General features: G+C 35.6%; 1 protein-coding gene across 2 annotated transcripts in view; it reads right to left on the reverse strand.

Annotated features, from left to right (window-relative positions):
• Positions 1–244: 244 nt before the first annotated feature.
• Positions 245–22,079, reverse strand: part of SLC35B3 (solute carrier family 35 member B3) — a 34,303-nt gene continuing 12,468 nt past the window's right edge. For both annotated transcript variants that reach the window (XM_070747229.1, XM_070747230.1), the window contains 8 exons: positions 20,663–20,784; positions 18,738–18,892; positions 16,056–16,163; positions 14,358–14,455; positions 9,896–9,988; positions 9,297–9,408; positions 5,766–5,835; positions 245–1,668 (listed from right to left, as the gene is read on the reverse strand). In XM_070747229.1, the coding sequence (XP_070603330.1) occupies positions 1,518–1,668; positions 5,766–5,835; positions 9,297–9,408; positions 9,896–9,988; positions 14,358–14,455; positions 16,056–16,163; positions 18,738–18,892; positions 20,663–20,784 (909 nt within the window). In that variant the 3' untranslated portion in view covers positions 245–1,517. The remainder of the gene's footprint in view (positions 1,669–5,765; positions 5,836–9,296; positions 9,409–9,895; positions 9,989–14,357; positions 14,456–16,055; positions 16,164–18,737; positions 18,893–20,662; positions 20,785–22,079) is intronic.

Raw genomic sequence — 22,079 nt, forward strand, 5'->3', positions numbered from 1 at the left:
ACGCAAGTTCCCTGGGGTCACACACGCCCCCTGGCATCGCTCCTCGTCTCCCCCCAGGATGGCACACCCCACTAGTTGAGAAACATTGCCCTAAATGGAATATTCAGCTGCTTAGGATAGAAGATTTTGCTTGAGATCTTCTGACCATCTCTTCAAACAGACGGATTCCATTGCAAGGATGCAATTCACTAACATTGCACAAAATGTCTTGGATCTTCATATTACAAAAACAAAATGATGTATGTAAGATATGCAAGCATACACTCATGTGCACAATTTATTTAGTTATAAAATTAGTGTGGCACAGTATTTTAGCATCTGCTTTTAAAAAAATACACAGTACAGAAAACCACAGAATGATCAAATTTATAACTTAATTACAATATCAAAAAAATGTACAAAATAATTCATCTGTTATTCTTTAGCTATTTTCCCAGTTTCCTTTTCTTTCATTTCAATATGCAGAAGTAGCAAGAAACAGTATTTTGTGGAATGATGCAAGTTGGCCGGCTAGATCAAATCTTTCTGAATACTTGTTCATAAGGAGGGGTGTGTGTGTGTGAATAAAATTAGAAGTCTTTTTTCTCCAAGCTCAGAACCAAATGATCCTCCTTAAAACATTCCATTACAATGTTTAATCAGAACAAAACTTAAATATTTAAATAGAACATTTAATCAGAATATTCATCATATGACAATTGAAAGTAGCCAAGTTTTTGTTTTAAGGCTGGACCAATTTTGCATTGTCTTAATCTTGAAAGAGAAGTCTCAGCATGCTTCAGTTTTATTTCAAGCTTGGAACACTTAATTTCAGCTCAGAACATTTGTGCAGCTTGTATTTGTTACCATTAGTTGAAAGATAATTGTATAAAAGAATCAGTTATATGATAGGAAATGCATAGATAGAAAATTGCTCTCTTCTCTAAAAAGCCCTTAAGTTTTTCTCAGAAGAAATCCACAGTGGTAAAACAAGGAAAACAAAGGTTTTAAAAACAATCTGGGATAGATTTTATTAATTAAAAAGAAAAAGAATGATATAATGATCTCAATCTTGGAGGTGTACATTTTCACTTTTATCGATCGAGTTTTGATTTGTATCAATTAAGACATGACATTTAAATAAACACATTCCAACAATAAAACAAGGTCCACTGATTTCAGCCACTGCCAAAGCACCTTTTATACAATTAAAATGCCCAAATTAATCACATAACTCATTCTCTCAAGTGGTCCACCCAGAGACAATTTCAATAGCAGCTTTCCCAAGAATTATTTTTTTTTTCATGTTCCTTGTCCAATCACATCATTCAACCAACCCCTCCCAAGAAGGGAATCCAAGTGCTCAAACGAAGTTTTGCAGACAAGCTGACCTCCAGTCCTCTGCTAGTAGACAAAAGCGCCTTCAATGCCTTTGGCTTTTTAACATCCTTCCCTTCGGAAAGTGATTCGGCTGCAGACTATTTCAAGGAAAGAACAGAAGCAAACAGTCCAGTGCCAAAACATGGCACAAGCCAGTTCTATACTGTTTGGGATAACGTCCTTGTCGTTCTATCTTCCAGAGATTTATTCCAGAGACGGCGCAGTGAAGGCAATCTGATTTTATCCATATTCTTGCTGTAAACATTGAGAAATATGCCAAGGATAACTAATAAACCTGACCAGACGTACCTAAGAGGAGTGGGTGAAAGAAAAAGAATCACATTAGCAACTGTACATTAATATGTTAAGATTCATACTGAAAACAAAACAGCTGCTGTAGAAGTGAAATGAGTTATAGATTATACAGATAGTTCTCGACTTACAACAATTCATTTAGTAATTGTTCCGTCCGTCAGAATCAATTATCAGAAATAATGATCCATACACACGTTGGTTCAGAAGTACACATAAGCAAAGTTTATTTATAACATAATTTCTGCAATATAAGAGTTAACGCAAGGAATCCCATGCTGGCTGCGTTTCTTTAATTAGCAGTAGATAAAGAAAGTCTGGGATGCCGGCCAGTTAGAATCATAAATCTCCACTAATGATGTGTCTTTGGTTTTTAACTAAACTCATAGTCCAGAGAGTTTAAACAGTTCATGCAGCAGGCAGGAATCAAAGACCGTAGAAGCAGAAGTTTCTCAGCTCCGAGGCACCATGCTCCATAATGGGGAACGTTGTTTGCCACACCCCTTTTCTCATCAGCCTGTCCTTATATACTGTCAAGGTATGTCCAAATGTCCCATAGATCTATATTAATGCTAAGAACTCCTTCTTGTGAGATATTCATGCCTAAATCTCATCCTCCTTACTCTTGCATCTAACAGGGGGTCCTGATCCTCAAAGTCCCCATCATCCTCTGAGTTAGACAATACCATAATTGTCTACAGTCTCTACAGTACAGGGGCTCTACAGTCTCTGGTGGTTCCCCAGTCTCCAACTCCCCTTCACTCTCACTCTCAGATGGCAAGAACACTGGCCTGCATTGCCAGTACTCATCCGTCTCCTTGTCCTCCAAATCTGTGACCAGCTGAGCCAGATGAGGACCACTCACAACAGTAACTATTCAAAGTTACAACAGCACTGAGAAAAAACAATGACGTACAACCATTTTTCAAAGTTGCATCCTTAAGGTTGCATGATCAAAATTCTGATGCTTGGCAAACTGACTCATATTTTTAGAACAGAACAGAATTCTTTATTGGCCAAGTATGATTGGACACACAAGAAATTTGTCTTGGTGCATATGCTCTCAGTGTATTCTTGACATTTGTCAAGAATCATGAGGTACAACACTTAATGATTGTCATAGGGTACAAATAACCAATCAGGATTTATGATGGTTGCAATGCCCCCGGTCACATGATCCCCATTTGTGACCTCATGACAAGCAAAGTCAATAAGGAAGCCAGATTCGCTTAACAGCTGTGCCACTAACTTAACAACTTCACGATTCACTTAACAACCGTGGCAGGAAATGTAAACTGGAGAAAAATTCACTTATATCTTATCTCACATATCTTATATGTTTCATTTCTTTTTCCTTAACTTCTTTATAACAAAAACAGTTTCTACTGTTTCAAATAAAATAATTTTTATAATAAAACCAAAGTTTCTCAATCTTATTTCCCCCCCCCCCGCGCCGCCATTTACAAGTGAGAATACATTTTATTCTGGTATTTATTTTTAGGGGAATGGGGAAACTTTTATTATCACAATAGCTCAACTGTTATCTTTACAAATGACTTTGGTCAGGAGGGCAGTGAAGAGTGATCTCTCTCTCAACTTGATGCTCATTGATGTTTACATCACCTATCTGTTCATATGACCCCCTTGACAGATATAATAATAATAATAATAATAATAATAATAATAATAATAATAATAATAATAAAATTAGATTTGTATGCCGTCCCTCTCTGAAGACTCGGGGCAGCTCACAACAATAATAAAAACAATATTATAGCAGAACAAATCTAATATTAAAAAAACATATAAAACCCAATCATATTTAGAAAAAAACAACAACAGCAACAAAAAAAACCCTCCAAACAACACATTCAAACCAAACATAAAACAAAATATAAAAGAGCCTGGGGGAAAGGTGTCTCAGCTCCCCCATGCCTGGCGGTATAAGTGAGTCTTGAGTAGTTTATGAAAGACAGGGAGGGTGGGGGCAGTTCTAACCTCCGGGGGGAGTTGATTCCAGAGGGCCGGGGCCGCCACAGAGAAGGCTCTTTCCCTGGGGCCCGCCAAACGACATTGTTTAGTCAATGGGACCCGGAGAAGGCCAACTCTGTGGGAACTTATCGGTCACTGGGATTCGTGCGGTAGCAGGCGGTTCCGGGGGTACTCTGGTAATATAATTAGTGTTGTGGCTTAAAATACCTTGATAAATCCAGGTTAGCCGAGATTCTCATAAAAACAGATAGCTTTTAAAGACTAGTTGTTCTTCATCTGTACATTTAGAATGCAGATTGATCTTGGAAATTAACCAGATGACGACGTAGGACAGAATTACTTCCCGCTCACTGACGTTGATTAAAGAAGCAGGTTCGATGATGTAGTATTAGATATTTGCTGTTGCCCATGGTTTGAAAATGACCATCATAAGTTCTAACTAAATAGCTTATCTGTATTGTTCTCTTAAATAATTCTAACATCACCATAATAAAGGTCTTGAGTGTAACAATGTACAGTATATTTACCAATGGATGAACTTACAAGTGTATCCGCATGTAAAGAAAAGAGACATATGGCATTCACCTCAAGGAAGACAACCCTGAATTGGATGTTGAGTAATCCCAACCACAAGATAAAAACAGACAGGGAAAAAAAAGGAAATAAACACAAACCACCTTCTTCACCTGGACTACTATGGCTTACCAATTCTAGCCTAAATCAATCCTGGAGATTCCTTTCACCTAACAAATGCAGATTCCAAAAAGGGGGGGGGGGGTGTCACAAAAATAAATCAGCATTAACTGAATCAATAAACCGTGATTTAAATTAAAAAGTTAATTAACCCTTAATCTGCATCTATCTAATATTCATTCTCTCTCACAAACACAAAACCCACCCTACATGCATAGTTCCCTCTAAGCTGAGCAGTGAGCAATCGCTCACTTAAAAATCATCATCAACTCAGAGTTTTCCAAACCTGCCCAGAAGCCGAGAGGGAAAGAGTGAGAGGGAAGGAGAGAGAGAGGAAGAGAGAGAAACAGATAGAAAAAAGAGAGGAAGGAAAAGAGAAAGAAAAAGAATGGGAGTAAGGAAGAGAGAAAGAAAATCAAAATCTAGTTTGAAACTAGCTCAACTATTTAAGTGGCATTTTGATATTGATAGAGTTGCCCTATTATGAGCTCACTGTTATAGACACACAGTACAGTATTATTTTGAAATTCTCTGAGGCAAAACAGGGTGGGGTTTTTTTTATTTGTTTGTTTGTTTGTTTGTTTATTTATTTATTATTTCTGTGCCGCCCAGTCCCAAAGGGACTGCCGCTCAGACACTATACTTTTCCGCCCACCCGCCTCCCCCAAAATTAGAGGGAACACTGCCTACATGCATAAAGAAAAGATACATACATATATTCCATTGCTTAGTTCCACTAGAAACAGCAATGAAAAGTAGAAACAAGCTGGGGATGGAAGCGGGAGAAGAGGAATAAAGGGGGGAAAAAAGAGAGAAGTCTTATTTAGGTGTTCTAAAAAAATGGTTAATGCTCATTAGACAAGGAGTCCCTTCCGGGCTACCCTTTCAATAAATTAATATCCACATTTGTGCTTTTCAGCAGAAATGTCTACAGCCATTTGCTCTGTTGCCTGTCTGTTTTTCAGTACAATACTTTCTATTTCTGCTCTGTTTCTTATGAAAACAAGTAAACATCTGTGGGGTGATATGTTCAGGATGATCTAGTCAGGGGTGACTAGTTTGCTCGTACCTGTCGGTCATTGGAGAGCCGGTCGCAAGGGGAGCATGAGGCTCCGCCCACCTGTCCTGATGCTGCCATATGGGTTCTTTAACACTCTGCGCATTCGCAAAGCATTTTGTGCATGCGCAGTGGGTAAAAGAACCCACTGGCATCCGGGAGGGCGGAGCCTTGCGCTCCCTTCGCAACCGGTTCTCCAACAACCGACAGGCATAAGCAAACTGGGAACATTTCACCCCTGGATCTAGTACAAATCTCTCATTATGTTATTTACCTGTATAGTTTTTATGAATATGTTTGAATAAAACATTAAATTTTCACCAAAAAAATGTGATAGAAGAGAAATACTTACTGGAATGTGAATGGCTTTGCAAAAAACAAAAAAGAAAGGACAATCGTCATTGCTTTTCTTCCAGTTGTAACTGAAGGGAAGAAGAAAGAAGGACGTTATACAGTACATTCATTCCAATCCAACTGAAATACAACCTCTTAAAGAACGGTGTAGAAAATATAAATAAGAGGTTTCTTAAATATTCTATTGCTTGGTTTCAATTGCCATAGGCTCTAACCAGTCCAACAAACATTCTTACTGAAAATTGATCTAGTGTTCAAGCTTGATACAGTTAAAAGGCACTAGACTAGATTCAAGGAATGGGAATGTAAAGTAATTAAAAATATTGAAAGACTGTGTCTTGAAAGTAAGTGATTGTAACTGATTATTAAAATGAAAGCTTTCATTTTAGAATTAAACTTATTTATGGCGACAAGCAATTTCATTAACTGGTAGACGATAGGTGGTTAAGGCTAACACATACTGTGGTATACTATTTGATTATTAACTTGTAGCAACCTCTTTAGGCAATAGATATTCTAAATATTCCAACAAGACATCTACGGTGGAATTCCCCTAGCATAATGCTAAGAAAGTTTGTCAGTTATATAACAACAACAACAACAAAGTTGGAAGGGATCTTGGAGATCTTCTAGTCCAACCCCCTCCTTAGGCAGGAAACCCTATACTACTTCACAGATTTGGTACAGGATTTTGTAGTTGTAAGACAGACCTCTTATCAACCTTTCAACACTTTGTGGTTTTATTCTGCCACAATGCCTTTCTGTCCCCCACCCCAAAGGACTTGTAGTAATTTTAATATTGAAAAATGGGAATACAAGGAGAGAAAGGTGATTTGTCCCAGGTCATCCAGCTGCTGGTGCCTGAACAGAAACTGGAATATAGATTATAACTATGAACGATAAAGTTGATTATTCAATGTTTTTAATGGTCAGGAGACACGAAGGTTTAATTACATTCATCTACTGTACTGGCAAATTTGGCAGCCTTATCTTGGATGCCATTTCAGTCAAGAGTGGGTTCCTTTTACCTTTTCCTACCGGCGCTCATTGTGACATTTTGCACTTGCTCTGCTCATGCGCGTCCCCATGCGCAATTTCACTTTTGTATAGGCTCAGAAGGATGGTTTTACTACCACCCATGCTCAGAGAGCTGGAAAATCATCAAAAATTACAAAAAAAAAAAAAGACACAGACAGCACTGGAGCGGTGTCCCAAAACTGTATCATCAGCGGGCCACTACCACAGTGCCTGAACTGATAGGAAACCACCACTAATTTCAGTGGCTGTTACCACTTGACTTACCAGACAAGCTGAGACTGGTAGTTTGCAGCTATTGAGGCAGTCTATGCTAAACAGAAGAAGCAGTAATACAATGCACTGCTTTGGTTGTTACTTAAATCACAATATGGAAGAGTGTGTAGGATTTAAATCAGCTATTGTGTCTTTCTTTCTTGACCATGTTCACGTCTTTCGCTCCAAGGACAAGAAATATCGTATTTCTCTCCAAGGACAAGCCTATCGTATGCATATGTTCTTTCCATCTTACAACTATTGAAATGGTAATGGTATAAACAATGTCGTCTGGCAGGTCCCAGGGGAAGAGCCTTCTCTGTGGCGGCCCCGACTCTCTGGAACCAGCTCCCCCCGGAGATTAGAACTGCCCCCACCCTCCTTGCCTTCCATAAACTCCTTAAAATCACCTCTGCCGTCAGGCATGGGGGAATTGAGGCATTATTCCTATACAATTTATGTATGGCATGTCTGTGTGTATGTCTGGTTTAATAATGGGTTTTTTAAATTTTTTTAATTTATTAGATTTGTTGTGAATTGTTTTATTATATGTTGTGAGCTGCCCCGAGTCTACGGAGAGGGGCGGCATATAAATCAAATCAAATCAAATCAAATCAAATCAATAAATAAGTGGTTACAACAAAAATTTAAAAAATTCAAATTTGGTTATAAATTAGGATTATGCATGAAGAAATTATAGAGGCTTGTACTTCCTTTTCCTACATAACTAAATAGCTACACATGTAATCAAATGGAAGAAATAGACATTGAAAACATATTAAGTGAAATTGAATATAGAATTGTATAAATTATAGTGATAGTCAAAACAAAAACAGCAATATTGTAAAGTATAAATATTTATAAAAATACTACAGAAAAGCTGTAAAAGTGCTTAGTTGTTATTATGTTTGTGTTTGTCTTAAGTGTTTTTGTATGTCTTTTTTATATATTGTTTTTAAAAGAAAAAAAAGGAAAAAAAATCCAATAAAGATTATTTAAGAAAAATGGCAACACTAGAAAAAATATATTTAATGTGTTTGAGCTGAAAGTCTCAACTAATGAAATGTTACCCAAAATATCATTCTCAATCCTTTATGTGTTCTAAGAAAGACTGATAAAAGCCACTGATCCACTTTTCCTGAAAAAAACATTCACGGGCCAATCAAAAATCAAATCTAATTTCAATATGTTGAAAGTAGTCCAGAATCTATATGACAAATATACCAAAGTTCCTTCCACAGTTTTCTGATCTTGGTTTTTTTGGATTTTAACGACTTTGTTTTTTTTTTATCTGAGTTATTTTACAATCGGTTGAGAATATTTTTTTTGTGATGAATATCACCAGTTTAACCCCTTCAGAAGATTCCTTTATCATCTATCATTGTTAACATTGCAGTTTGGCAGTTTACTGGCTCAAGGTTGATTCAACCTCTCATCCTTCTGTGATCTGTAAAATGAGGACCCAGATTGTTGGGGGCAATTTGTTGACACCGTAAACCTCTTAGAGAAGGCTGCAAAGAACTGTGAAGCGGTATATAAGTCTAAGTGCTATTTATTTATTTATTTATTTGTTTTTTTGTTTGTTTGTTTGTTTGATTTTTATGCCGCCCTTCTCCTTAGACTCAGGGCGGCTTACAACATGTTAGCAATAGCACTTGCTATTTTTAATTTTTACCAAATTCTAGGATGTAACAGAATAATAGGGTTGGAAAGGATCTTGGAGGTCTTCTAGTTCAACCCCCTGCTCAAGGGGTGTCAAATTGGTGGCCTGAGAGCCGGATGCATCACATGCAGGCCACGCCCACCCTGGGTCCAGGAAGTGGAAAAACATCATGATATGTCACATGATAGTTATTGCTATCTCTACTAAATATATATTTTTAAAAGTCAGATAAAAGATACCTCTAAACAGCTAAATGTATAATTTTTAAAATATATGTAGCTCGTTAGAGAATTTCATGAATTTCTTATTTGAATTTGAAGTTACATGATTTTTTCCCAATGACATCTATATCAAAATGAAAATATTGCCTATTTTTAATTTGCACTCTTACCATTTGAATTTTAAAAAAAATCCAGAATAAAGGAATAGGCATCAGAGCAAATGTAGAATGCTTTGTATCTGTAGTAGAAGATCTTTAGCAACCTACTTTAAACATCTAGAAATTACATAGTTTACAGATTTCACCCAACCACAGTCTGTTTCAATTCTTCCGTATATGTATAAGCTCAGTAATACCTGTTACAGCTAAAAGAGCCCCGAAGATTTTAATCAAAGCCAGGACAAAAGAGATTCCAAAATAGCCAGTCAAGGAGAATAAAAATGCATAGCCGTATGTTTGAACTGGGTGCTGCAAAAACAATAATAACTTTATTAGTAAAATGCTAAACAAACCCTGAGGTATTGCAAAATGAAATAAATGTCTTTAATATGTTGCCTGAACTACAGTAAAAAGTGCTTAAAGCTTTCAAAGTTTGTATTTAATTTTTGATGAATAATGGATAAAGCAATAATTAAATTATAAACAATGCTTGACATTTCAAAGAATATAAAGTAATTCTGATGAGGGTGATTACATGTAAGAGTTTTTAAGCTTTGTTGTATTACTGTACAATGCTAAATGTGTCTGCTAAGAAATAATTCCCAGTTCGGTTGAAGGGAATTATCTTTCAGCCTTAATGAATAATAAAATTTATTTTTCTTATTTTATATATATATAAACAGCACAAATGGAAAAAGTATATTAAACAGTTTGCCCAATAAGTATTTCAACAACACATAAATGCAAAGTTTACATTTACCAATAATGAAAATTGTAATGGAATCAACGCATTTACCTTTGAACAAAACGTTACTGCAGGAGTTAGACCAGCAGTGCATGTCAGTCCCAATAAAATGTACAGGAAACCTATTGAATAGGAATACAAAACCTGGAATAATTACAAAAACAAATTATTTAAACTTTTGTGGTTTTAAATATGCCACAAATTTGCTTTGTGGATCTGCACAAAGGTAGTACAATTTTTTTAACCTGTTTTTCAAACTGGGTAAAAGCAAATTCTGGCACAATTAGGCTGGATGTTTCTGAATAATTTAAATTTGACTCAAAATTAGTACACAGTATTTTAAGTGATCTGCATTTCATGTAACTAAGACATACTTTGGCAGTTAGCAAATGAGATAAATAAGATCAGCACTGGGAGAATTATCCAATAGGTGCCATGAATTGCCCTAGAGAACTAGTTTACCTAGATACCAGATTGAAACCAGGAGATTGTGAATTATAGTCCTGCCTTAGGAGTGAAAGCTAAATGACTAACTCTGGGCTACTCACTTTCTCTCAGTCCACCAAATCAGCCTTGGGTGACACGCTTGTCAGTAAATCCCTGTCGCAACTAATGGTTCAATATTTAGTTGATTTGAAAAAACTGGGCCCTGAACTTGTGGGGAAAATGCTAGGAAGAAAAAAAAAATAGATACGTATTATATTAATTTTCAAAAAATTGAAATGTTCTGGTACTAGAGAAAATTTTCTGGTTTGATTCTGAAAAATATTGAACCCTCATTTTCAAAGGACTTACATTTTAGAAACATAGAAACATAGAAGACTGACGGCAGAAAAAGACCTCATGGTCCATCTAGTCTGCCCTTATACTATTTCCTGTATTTTATCTTACAATGGATATATGTTTATCCCTGGCATGTTTAAATTCAGTTACTGTGGATTTACCAACCATGTCTGCTGGAAATTTGTTCCAAGTATCTACTACTCTTTCAGTGAAATAATATTTTCTCATGTTGCTTTTGATCTTTCCCCCAACTAACTTCAGATTGTGTCCCCTTGTTCTTGTGTTCACTTTCCTATTAAAAACACTTCCCTCCTGAACCTTATTTAACCCTTTAACATATTTAAATGTTTTGATCATGTCCCCCCTTTTCCTTCTGTCCTCCAGACTATACAGATTGAGTTCATTAAGTCTTTCCTGATACGTTTTATGCTTAAGAACTTCCACCATTCTTGTAGTCCGTTTTTGGACCCGTTCAATTTTGTCAATATCTTTTTGTAGGTGAGGTCTCCAGAACTGAACATTTTCACTACAACTAGAAGATCTGCTATGTCCCAAAATGCTAAATGCAAAAAGTAACATTGAGGCATTTCATCCTTTACTGGTATATTATATTATATTCAGGTGCATTGGCTGCCATTTTAGTCCTGAGACAGGTAATTTGTGAACGTGTGTTATCTGAATCAGGCAAGACGTTTAGGAGCAAAAGTTTGAACTATGGACATTCCGCGGATAACACAAATTGGTTTTCACTACAGTATACTGGTGAAGAACTGTGATCTGTTATCCTTGCTATACATTATGGGAAATCAATCAAAATTAGATATGTTTAAGACCCACTGTTTCAATGGATAACATTCTTAAATCTCCATCAAAATCAATGGGTCATTATATCTTTACTATTACCTTCATGAATGCTTACTTTTTGGGTAGTGCATTAATAAATGCATTATTCGCTTCTTCTATTCAATCTCATCTCTTACAAAATATGTCATTTTACATCATATTTGTAAAAAAAAAAGTGTATTACTATAGCCACAATATTAAAGGGCACGTTGTTTTCATTCCAGAGACAGAACATCAGAAAACTGATATGTGTACTGACTAAATACATTACCAAAAAAAATGATCTCACACTACTAACTAGAGCATACAAAACTTTCGCCAGACCAATCCTTGAATACAGCTCATCTGTCTGGAATCCACACTGCATTTCGGACATAAACACTCTAGAAAATGTCCAGAGATACTTTACCAGAAGAGCCCTCCACTCCTTCACTCGCAACAGAATACCCTACGCAACTAGACTTACAATCCTAGGCTTAGAAAGCTTAGAACTAAAAAACACAATCTTAAAAAACACAGCCTTAAACACAATCTAAGCATATCCCATAAAATCATCATCTGCTACAATGTCCTTCTTGTCACTTTCAACCACAACAACACAGGAGCACACAACAGATACAAACTTAATGTAAAACACACCAAACTTGACTGCAGGAAATACGACTTTAGTAACCTGAGTAGTTGATGCATGGAACTCACTACCAGACTCTTCAGTATCATCACCTAACCCCCAAAACTTTACCCTTAGACTATCTACTGTTGACCTCTCCTGATTTCTAAGAGGTCAGTAAGGGACGTACATAAGTGCACCTTCCGTCCCCTGTCCTAATGTTTCTTTTTTACTAGTATCATGTGTATGAATATTATTATACCTTTGCATACCACCAATATGTACTTGACAAAATAAATAAATAAATATATTTTTTTTAGCGTGTTTCATGGAGTGAATCATAATGAATGTTTTTAATTATATTAGAGATTTTAGGTTTTCAAATTACATTAATTGGATTCAGATGTATTGTTATGTTTTCTTTGATATGGTGTGAGCCACCCCGAGTCCTCGGAGAGGGGCGCATACAAATCCAATTAATAAAAATAATAAACAAACAAACAAACAAATTAATATTACTGAATATATAATATATATTAAAATATTAAGTTCAAATATTTTATGTGGAAAATTAATGTTAATGTGAACTTAGTGGTAAGACATAAATAGTTGAGAAACTGAATTAGAATTTTGTACAAAAGGTTATTTTCATTCTGTTGTGGTTAGCTCTGGCCTAGCTCCTGCCCCAAGGAATGTGGAGGTGGATGTGGGGAAGACATCCACATGCCGCAGGCCTGTTTTGCTCCCAGCCAGGGAGGAGATCAATCATCTGTATCATCCTTGGATTCTGAACAAGAATTAATGACACATCCACGCATGCGTAGAGTGATGCATAGGAGACAACAACTGAAGGATTATTACAAGAGAAAATGAGGCCACCTGTGGTTGGGTGGGGCTGCTGTAATTAGTGCTACCGATAAAAAGAACAGCGTGCTGGTTTAGCCTTGTGACAGTTTATCTGATTCATTGTTTCATCAAGATCGTGGTTTTTGTGCTGTTCAAGATTGTGTGTGGACTCTCTGGACTTTAGAATTGGACTCAATTTCCCAGCAATTGGATTGCATTTAACCTGTGCCTTGTGTGTACCAGAAAATCCCTTTGACATTTAAAAATGGAGCTGTTTCTGTTTTTCTGTTTATAAAAACTTTGGGGTTTTCCTTTTATCGTGTGGTGTGTGTCTTCCTGGAATATTTATCCTGTAATTACGGGCGGTTGAAACACGCCAGCAGAACACATTCATTAATTATTAATTACACTTATAGGCCGCCCAACTCCTACCGGATTCTGGGCAGCCTACAACATTATTATTATTATTATTTTATTATTATTTATTAGATTTGTATGCCACCCCTCTCTGTAGACAGTATAAAAAAACAATCTAAAACCCAATTAAAAACCATTCATATCGTTTAGTGGCCGGATCAAGATGGCATTGAGTTGCTCAATGGCTCCAGGCCTGCCAGCAAAGCCAGGTCTTCACAGCCTTCCAAAAAGGACAGCAGGGTGAGGGCAGTATGGACTTCAGAGGGCATCTGGTTTCAGAGAGCTGGAGCCACCACAGAGAAGGCCCTCCCCCACAGCCCCACCAACCAACACTGTCTGGCCTCCAAGACTAGCCTGACCATATTTTGAACAGATAGATCTATTCCATAATTTGGATTTATCAGAGATCAAAAGTTCCAAAAAAAGGTACTGAAACTGATCCGTGCTAATGTGACCACTGGACCTTATGCTTCAGTACTATTTACAAATGTAACATTTAATACCACAATCTGGCTAATTATAAGTGATTGTAGTCAATGAGCAAACATCTTGAGACATCTTGACTGTTTCAACAGGTTCTTCCTTTTCTCTGTTCACCAGATTTAAAAATAAAGAAAACAGATTTAAAAACAGCACTCCAGTATATTAATCTATGCCAGCTATCAAGAGCTATTGCTACATTTAACATAGTAAATGTTAGTAATGCTGTAGTGGCAGCCTTCTTTCTAACTGAAAGATTAAAAAAAGAGGCTAATGAATGCATAACATACTATCAATATACATAATCTATCTGGAATAGCTAAATGTTTGAAAAGCTGCTTGATCCATTTTTAAGAAAAAGAATTTAAAATATTTAAAGAAAAGATTGTTTAATCATTTTTTTAGATCAGTATTATCTTGCCTAATTTTTTTCATCTGAATTTTTAAGAACACGATTTCAAACAAAAGACCTACAGTTCAACCATATATTTTTCAATCAATTAAATGACATTCCAAAAATAAATGAGGATTTACCATTTCAGAATTTGAGCCACTGTGCAACTTCATTGCTTTTTCTTGCACATTTCCTATAACTGCATCTGCGCAGAGGGCAAGGGATATAAGGACCACTCCTTCAAATAATCAGAAAAATAAAAACAGGCATAATGAGAGTATTTAAAGAATAGACATAGATAGCCAACAATTACATTCTTTTTTTTAAAAAAATGCATATTTATGAAAATGTCTAGAATATAACAACTTTGTAATAATAAGCAAATCTTGCAGTTCAATCACAGAGATTAATATTCACTTGTCAAAAATATATAGCCCTTATACTATTTGTTTTCGGCTGTGGGGGGAAGAAGAAAATTAGGCTAATACTTAAAGATTTCAAAGTAGTTGGTTCTCAATTGGTTAGAGACCTAGCAAAAACTTCAGGAAAAAATAGGAAATTAAGTTTGTCTGTTTAGAGCACAGCTGGCTGGAGAATTCTGAGAGTTGAAGTCCACAAGTCTTAGTTGCCAAGCGTGAAGACCTCTGGTTTAGACCTTCAGATCATGCAGAATGTGGCCGTAATAGCTATTGTGGGGTTACCTAGATTCGCCCACATCTCCCCAACACTTCGTGGCTTGCATTGGCTGCCAATCAGTTTCCGGTCACAATTCAAAGTGTTGGTAATGACCTATAAAGCCCTACATGGCATTGGACCAGAATACCTCCGGAACAGTCTTCTGCAGCACGAATCCCAGCGGCCGATAAGGTCCCACAGAGTTGGCCTTCTCTGGGTCCCGTTGACTAAACAGAGGAAGAGCCTTCTCTGTGGCGGCCCTGGCCCTCTGGAATCAACTCCCCCCCAGAGATCAGAACTGCCCCCACCCTCCTTGTCTTTCGTAAATTGCTTAAGACCCACCTGTATCGCCAGGCATGGGGGAATTGAGATATCTCCCCAGGCTTATATAGTTTTATGTATGGTATTCTTGTGTTGTATGGTTTTAAATGACGGGTTTTTAGATGTTTTTTAGATATTAGATTTGCTACATTGTCACATTGTTGTTATTATTGTTGTGAGCCGCCCCAAGTCTGCGGAGAGGGGCGGCATACAAATCTAATTAATAATAATAATAATAATAATAATAATAATAATAATTATTATTATTATTATTATTATTACTATTAGAATGAAATAATGATATTTCTGGGTTTTTTTGTAATAAATTTGTAGACATTTCTAAAATTGTCATTATGGGGTACTGAGTGTAGATTAACGTGAAAAAAAAAATTCCACAACTGAAGAATCAGGCTGCAATATAACAAAATTAACAAAAGTTAAGGCGGTCTGAATACTTTCTGAATGCACTGTAAATGTTTAAATTCAAATACCAAGTTAATGAAATAGGAAGTAATAAGATATCCAAAATTCAATATTTAAATTGTGTGTAATTCAGGCTTTCCAACTATGCCCTCAATTTTCAGGTGACAATGTGATGTGATGCAATTTGTATAAGTGATATGTGTGTGCATATGTGTGCCTGAAATATTTCCTGGGTCCATCTCAAGGTAACTAGATGTCAATAACTAACAGTCTCTATTTTGTGTAATTTTCCATGTCCCTACAGGAATTCAAGCAGAAGAATCCGAATGCTTTAATACCTTATCTATATGTTTCCTTAGGTAAATAACATGTATTTCCAAGTTTAAAAAAGAATAAAAATTTCAAAACATAAAAGTTACCTGTTAAGTTGAAATTTGGTGCAACAGTGCTATCAGCTAGAGTAAACCATATTAAGCCCAAGCTCATACATACTGCAGCAGAAACATCTACTATATTATAACGTTTCCCTGTTAAAAAAAAAGGGAAGGAGTTTATGTTGATGCTATTTCAATCAGACAACTTTAGCCCATTCATATGATGCTACATTATCAATATTCTTCTTTTTATGTGGGCTATATCCACATTGCACAATATTCTCTCCCTCTCTCCCTCCACACACGTACATACATACAGTGTAGTGAGATAGCCATATATACTTGTACAGTAAAAAGAACAGTGAATTAAAAACTCATTCACTTATTATCATATACAGTGTTCCCTCAATTTTCACGGGTTCGAACTTCGCGAATAGCCTATACCACGGTTTTTCAAAACATATTAATTAAAAAAATACTTCGCAGGTTTTTTTCTATACCACGTTTTTTCCCACCCGATGTCATATGTCATCACCAAACTAATAATTTTTGCAAATAAATAACAACAAAAAATTATTGTTAATAAATAATTATGTTTATAAATATCAGGATCACTAAGTGTCTTATTCAATGGGGAGTACCAGTAATAATAGTGAGTAAATGGTTGCTAAGGGAATGGGAAATGGTAATTTAGGGATTTAAAGTGTTAAGGGAAGGCTTGTGATACTGTCCATAGCCAAAAATGGTGTATTTACTTCCGCATCTCTACTTCGCGGAAATTCGACTTTCGCGGGAGGTCTCGGAATGCATCCCCCACGAAAATTGAGGGAACACTGTATATTTTCAAAATCTTTTGCAGTGATGTGGTCCATTTACCATATTTTTCGGAGTATAAGATGCACCTTTTTCCTCTCTAAAAGAGGCTGAAAATTTGGGTGCATCTTATACTGCGAATGTAGCTTTTTTTTTAAAGCTTCTTTCCCCCTTAGCCCTAACTAGGTGCTAATGATCTTCCTGGCTTCCTATTCCCACCGAAGAAGGTTTTTTTCCAGTCCTAAGTCTTTGCAGGCTTGTTTTCATTCCTACTCCCTTTGAAAAAGTGTTTTTCAGCCCTAACCGGGGGATAAAATAATGTGCTGAAGCTGGTCAGACTAAGGACGCTAGCCAGATGAATACTTGGTAGGTAGATTCCCTCCATCCCCCCATTTTCCTCTCAAAACTAAGGTGCAACTTATACTCCGAAAAATGTGGTGTATATAACGATAAGAACAGGTGAAACACTTTTTTTGCAAACTGATGCAGCTCTCTTTTGGCAGCTTACTATTACTTTTTCTTTCCATACTATTTTGTTATTTCATATATTTACCAACACTGATGTGAGAAGGAGCAAAGCCGAAGCATTCACTATGCCATTAAAGTAACACATGAAGTTGTCGTTTTGTGTCAACACCCTGTCAACATCCTGACACGACATCACAACAGAGAGCTTATGTGCATTCTCTGCCCGGCTTATACTGCCATTTGCACGACATCTAAACCTTTTTATCATAAGAGTGCTTAAATGGTACACTTCATCACGTTTTTAGCTGTTTTAGGTACTTGAAAAAAGACATTGTCTGAAATGTACAATTTAAGTAGTAAAGAGATTTCAGCTTTGAAATCATTTTAGCATTTGACTTCAAATTTAATTGTTATCACTTACTGTTCTGTGGCTAATTCAACAATTTCAAAAGCAGAGCTGGCTGTTTATAAACATTCTAAGAATGGACATCAAAGGAAGTTTTTGCAGTTTTCCACAGATAAAAACTTTCACAAAAATTCACCAGCTTTCTCGCTATAGCAGTGGTTCTCAACCTGGGGGTTGTCTAAGACCATGGGAAAAGACAAATTTCCCATGGTGTTAGCATCTAAAGCTTCTATTCTGGTGACTTGGATCATATTTTTACAATCTGACCAATCAGGCGTTTACAATGGGGGCGTTACTCTGACCTTCCTGCCAATCAGCTTAAAGCTCTGTTGGGAGAATTGGCACTAGACTTATGGTTGGGATCACTATAACATGAGGAACTGTATTAAGGGGTTGCAACATTAGAAAGGTTGAGAACCACTGCTCTGTAGGTTATTATATTGAAGCAAAAATGGGGAAATTATCAATAAATTTTATCAATAGGAGATACTGTTTTTTGTGCTTGTGCCCTGTGCAAGAGTTCTTAAATGATTCAAAAGCATTCTACTTTGTCCTCTTCATAGTTGTAATCAGTCAATTAACTTCTATTATCACTGAAGATGGCTCTTAAGTGGCATGATTAACACAAGAGGGCTAGTACACATGTACACAAAATTGTTTCTTGTATTTCACAGCATACTTTGGATGTTCATTTATATAGGAGTGATGGGATTTGAAATTAATCCAAAGCACTTAACTAGTTATTTGTCCAAAATCAGATAAGATATTCTTAGAGCAAGGCAGTTTCAAATAGTTTACCAATTGTATCTTAAACTTATCTTAACAGCCTAAGAATAGCAAAAAAATTAGTTTGCATTTCTTGCTAGTAACAATGTGCAAGATATATAAATGTTTCTTGGAGAACGTAAGTGGATTTGAGGCCTTTTGTTTTCATGTACATTAATTAAGCGGTGGCGGGAGGGTAGAAAAAACGAATACTGGGTCTTTACAAGGTTATTTTTCTGAAATGAATAGTAGTCAATAGCAAGAATAAGCCATACCTTGTATAAAGACTCCTCCTATCATAACTGGGATCAGTTTACAGCACTTGAAGATTACTTGTGTAGGATAATTCAGATATCCTAAGGAGGTATTTGATAAACCCATAGTCCCCACTGTTAGAAAAGCTATTATCATGTAGGTTTTGCCTGGGATCCTGGAAAATATAAATGAAGCTCTAATGTTGGGAACAAATGGCAATACTGCAGAGAGGTTTAATTATTTTGGTAAGTAAAAATTATTATTGAAGTTGGTGGCTTTTCCTGCAAAGCATGGTATATATAAATGCTGAAATCTGAATTTTATTAAATGCAAGTTAGAATATATTTAACCACTCAAGGTAAAGCCCCTGCTTTACTATTACAATTTCGATATCACCATTTTTTCTTTTTGCAAAATAACTTGTATAGCTTTTTTCCTTTGTCCCACACTAACACGGTGAAAGGGAAGAATGTAGTTTCAATAGCAATGTTTGTCTTATTTTCAATTAATCAATAGGGATGATTCTTAAACAGCTGTGCTGACAATTTCACCCTTTGATTTCGCATAAAAATACCCGCTATAAAATCTGTCCCATGAATTCCGCAGCTGCTTTGAGTGCATTTCATTGGTCGAAATATGGAATAAAAGTGGAACAGACATGTTTTCTCTTGCAGTTCTTTCACATTCACATATAGAACAAATACAGGTAGTCCTTGACTTGTAGCCACAGAATTACAGTTGTAAGTTGTAACAGTCATAAACTGAGACACACATATGACCGGAAATAATATTCTGGCCTTTTTTGTAGCAATCATTAAGTGACCATCACTACTGTTAAACAAATGATATGGTTGGTAAGTACAGGGTGTCCAGGGGGAAAGCATTTTGAAATTCCCCGATATTTCCCTGACATTTCCCTGTAATTTGATGGTTGTAGATGATGTCACACCAAATGGCTAAGCCATGGAGAAATATTGGTAGCTCAGAAACCAAGTTGTTGCCACAGTTATGCTCATTTTTGCTTGATTCTGCCAGACAGTGCAATCTGGTTTTTTTAACATAATTTTTCCCTGACTTTTAAACATTTTAATATAGTTTGGGTTTTCCCCCTAATTTATTCAGTTTTTTTCACAAATTCCCTGATATTTCCCAAACTGCCAATTTCCCTGAGTTCCCTGTTTTCCAGGTTTGCTGGACACCCTGTAAGTAAAACCATTCAATTGATCGAGCATTTTTTGCTGAAAACTGGCAAAAAAAACCCATTGCGAATCACAATCACATGACTTCAGAACACTGTGATTGGTCATAAAGTTTATTACATGGGGGGGGGGTGAGGCTCCATTTATGACCATTTATAATGGCCAGGGTGTTGAAAAATTGTAAAATGTTTAGCGAAGATACATCTATACATAGAAAAGAGGTTGCTCTACTAGTCTTCTTTATGCAAAGAAACCACACAGATCACTGGATTCCAGATTTTAAGAAGCATTTCACTTAATGTTAAGCCAATTTAAAAAAAAAACTTTTGAAAGTTTTAAATAACTGTTATTTCAATTGTTTTATGTGTAGAAATGCTCTATATAAACTAACAAAATAGAGGTTTCATTTGAATTGTAGGTTAAATGTGAAAGTTTTGCATGATACTGAAAAACATTTTATTAATTGTGCTTTTGCACTAATTGATATGAGGATCCAAAAATTACATTTATATATAATTATTTTCCATTTTAAAATGGAGTGGTGGAAAGAGGAAAAATTATATTTAAATTCAGTTACACACCTTGTAGTTTTCTGAAGAGTATTGTCCTGACTTGTCTCTATAGTTTTCTTTATTTTACAAAATGCAACTAAATTTTTGTATAAATTTTGCCCACTTTGTAAAACTGCATATAAGAATCCAGCTTTGAAGAATCAAAATTTAAGATTATAAAAACAAATATCATACCTTCTCCTCTTGTCTTGAATAAGCTGTAGTTCTATGAGTCCAAAAATGGAATAAAACCCAAATTGTATTAATGTAAGATACCAGCCAAAGGATTTAAAGCCTTCTATTGAAAATATCAGTTCCTAGATAGAAAGGAAACAGAAACATATTGCAAAATATGGTATATAATCATATTATATGAGTTGTAATATCAACTTTCAATTTAATTTTAGATGAGAAATTTTTATATTGTTCATTATCTTTAACAGGTATAATCAATGACATTGTTATATCAATGGTTACATAGAACTGATTAACTTTCAAATAAATTTGGGATTAATTAATGTACTTCATAGTTGAACATCACAAATACGTATAACACAAGTATCAATATTATTATTATTATTATCATCATCATCATCATTATTAAATTAAATTATTATTATTATTAATACTACTACTAATAATAATAATAATAATAATAATAATAATTTATTAGATTTGTATGCCGCCCCTCTCCGCAGACTAGAAGACATATTTTTAAAAAGTCCCCCAAAATGTCGCAATTAGCTATTATTTATCAATCGATTCTCTTTTGAAACCATGTAATTTCTCACATTATAATGAAGTGGTTTGTTTATCTGAGATTTAGAATGATGCACAAATGAATCAGTGAACAAGCCATGGTTTATTTTAGAGAAATAAACCCATGTTTCATCAGTTACTGATGGCACATCATGCTCAATCCCAGTTGCAGTTAGTAGTCACTTGACTTGCTTTCCATGCAAGCCCTGAGCCAGCTACAAATGCAAGGCACAAAAAACTCCAAAAGCAAGGAAAACATGGGAATGTTGGTTACATAAAAGGTTGATTGTAGCTTTGTTTGTACACTGTGCTATTTTTGTTCAGTACGATATACAAACTATTATGATTTAGCATTGCATAGAAAGCAAGCCATTGTTGCATATCCAATTAAAAAAAATGTAAAAAACCCTGCTTTAGTAATATTCAGAACAGCTGCATTTTATTGCTATTTTATTTTCAAACTTTTGCATAATATTTGCTAATTTTACTGCAGCTGCACATTCATTTCTTGTTCTCACTGAGCGGCTCACATCTAATTCAAACTTCATGAATGATTATATGAAACCGGTATAAAATGCTCCAATGTGTGCCATATAACTTTCATAAAACGCTCAACATGCATTTTGTTGCTGGTTCACACAAATACAAAAGTCATTTCTGTTGAAATTTAAATTCCAATTGATGCTATTTTTTTAGTGCAGAAAATGGAAATTAATCCACAGAATGGAGATTGAAGGCCTTCTCTTACGTCAATATTGCTGCTGGTAATATGGAATTTAGTCATTGTCACGTTCATCAAGACTAAAGCCTTAAAATTATGTGCTTCTTTAAAGAAATATGATTATGAGTAAGA

Source organism: Erythrolamprus reginae, chromosome 3, assembly GCF_031021105.1.
Source record: "Erythrolamprus reginae isolate rEryReg1 chromosome 3, rEryReg1.hap1, whole genome shotgun sequence".
Classification (NCBI taxonomy): domain Eukaryota; kingdom Metazoa; phylum Chordata; class Lepidosauria; order Squamata; family Dipsadidae; genus Erythrolamprus; species Erythrolamprus reginae.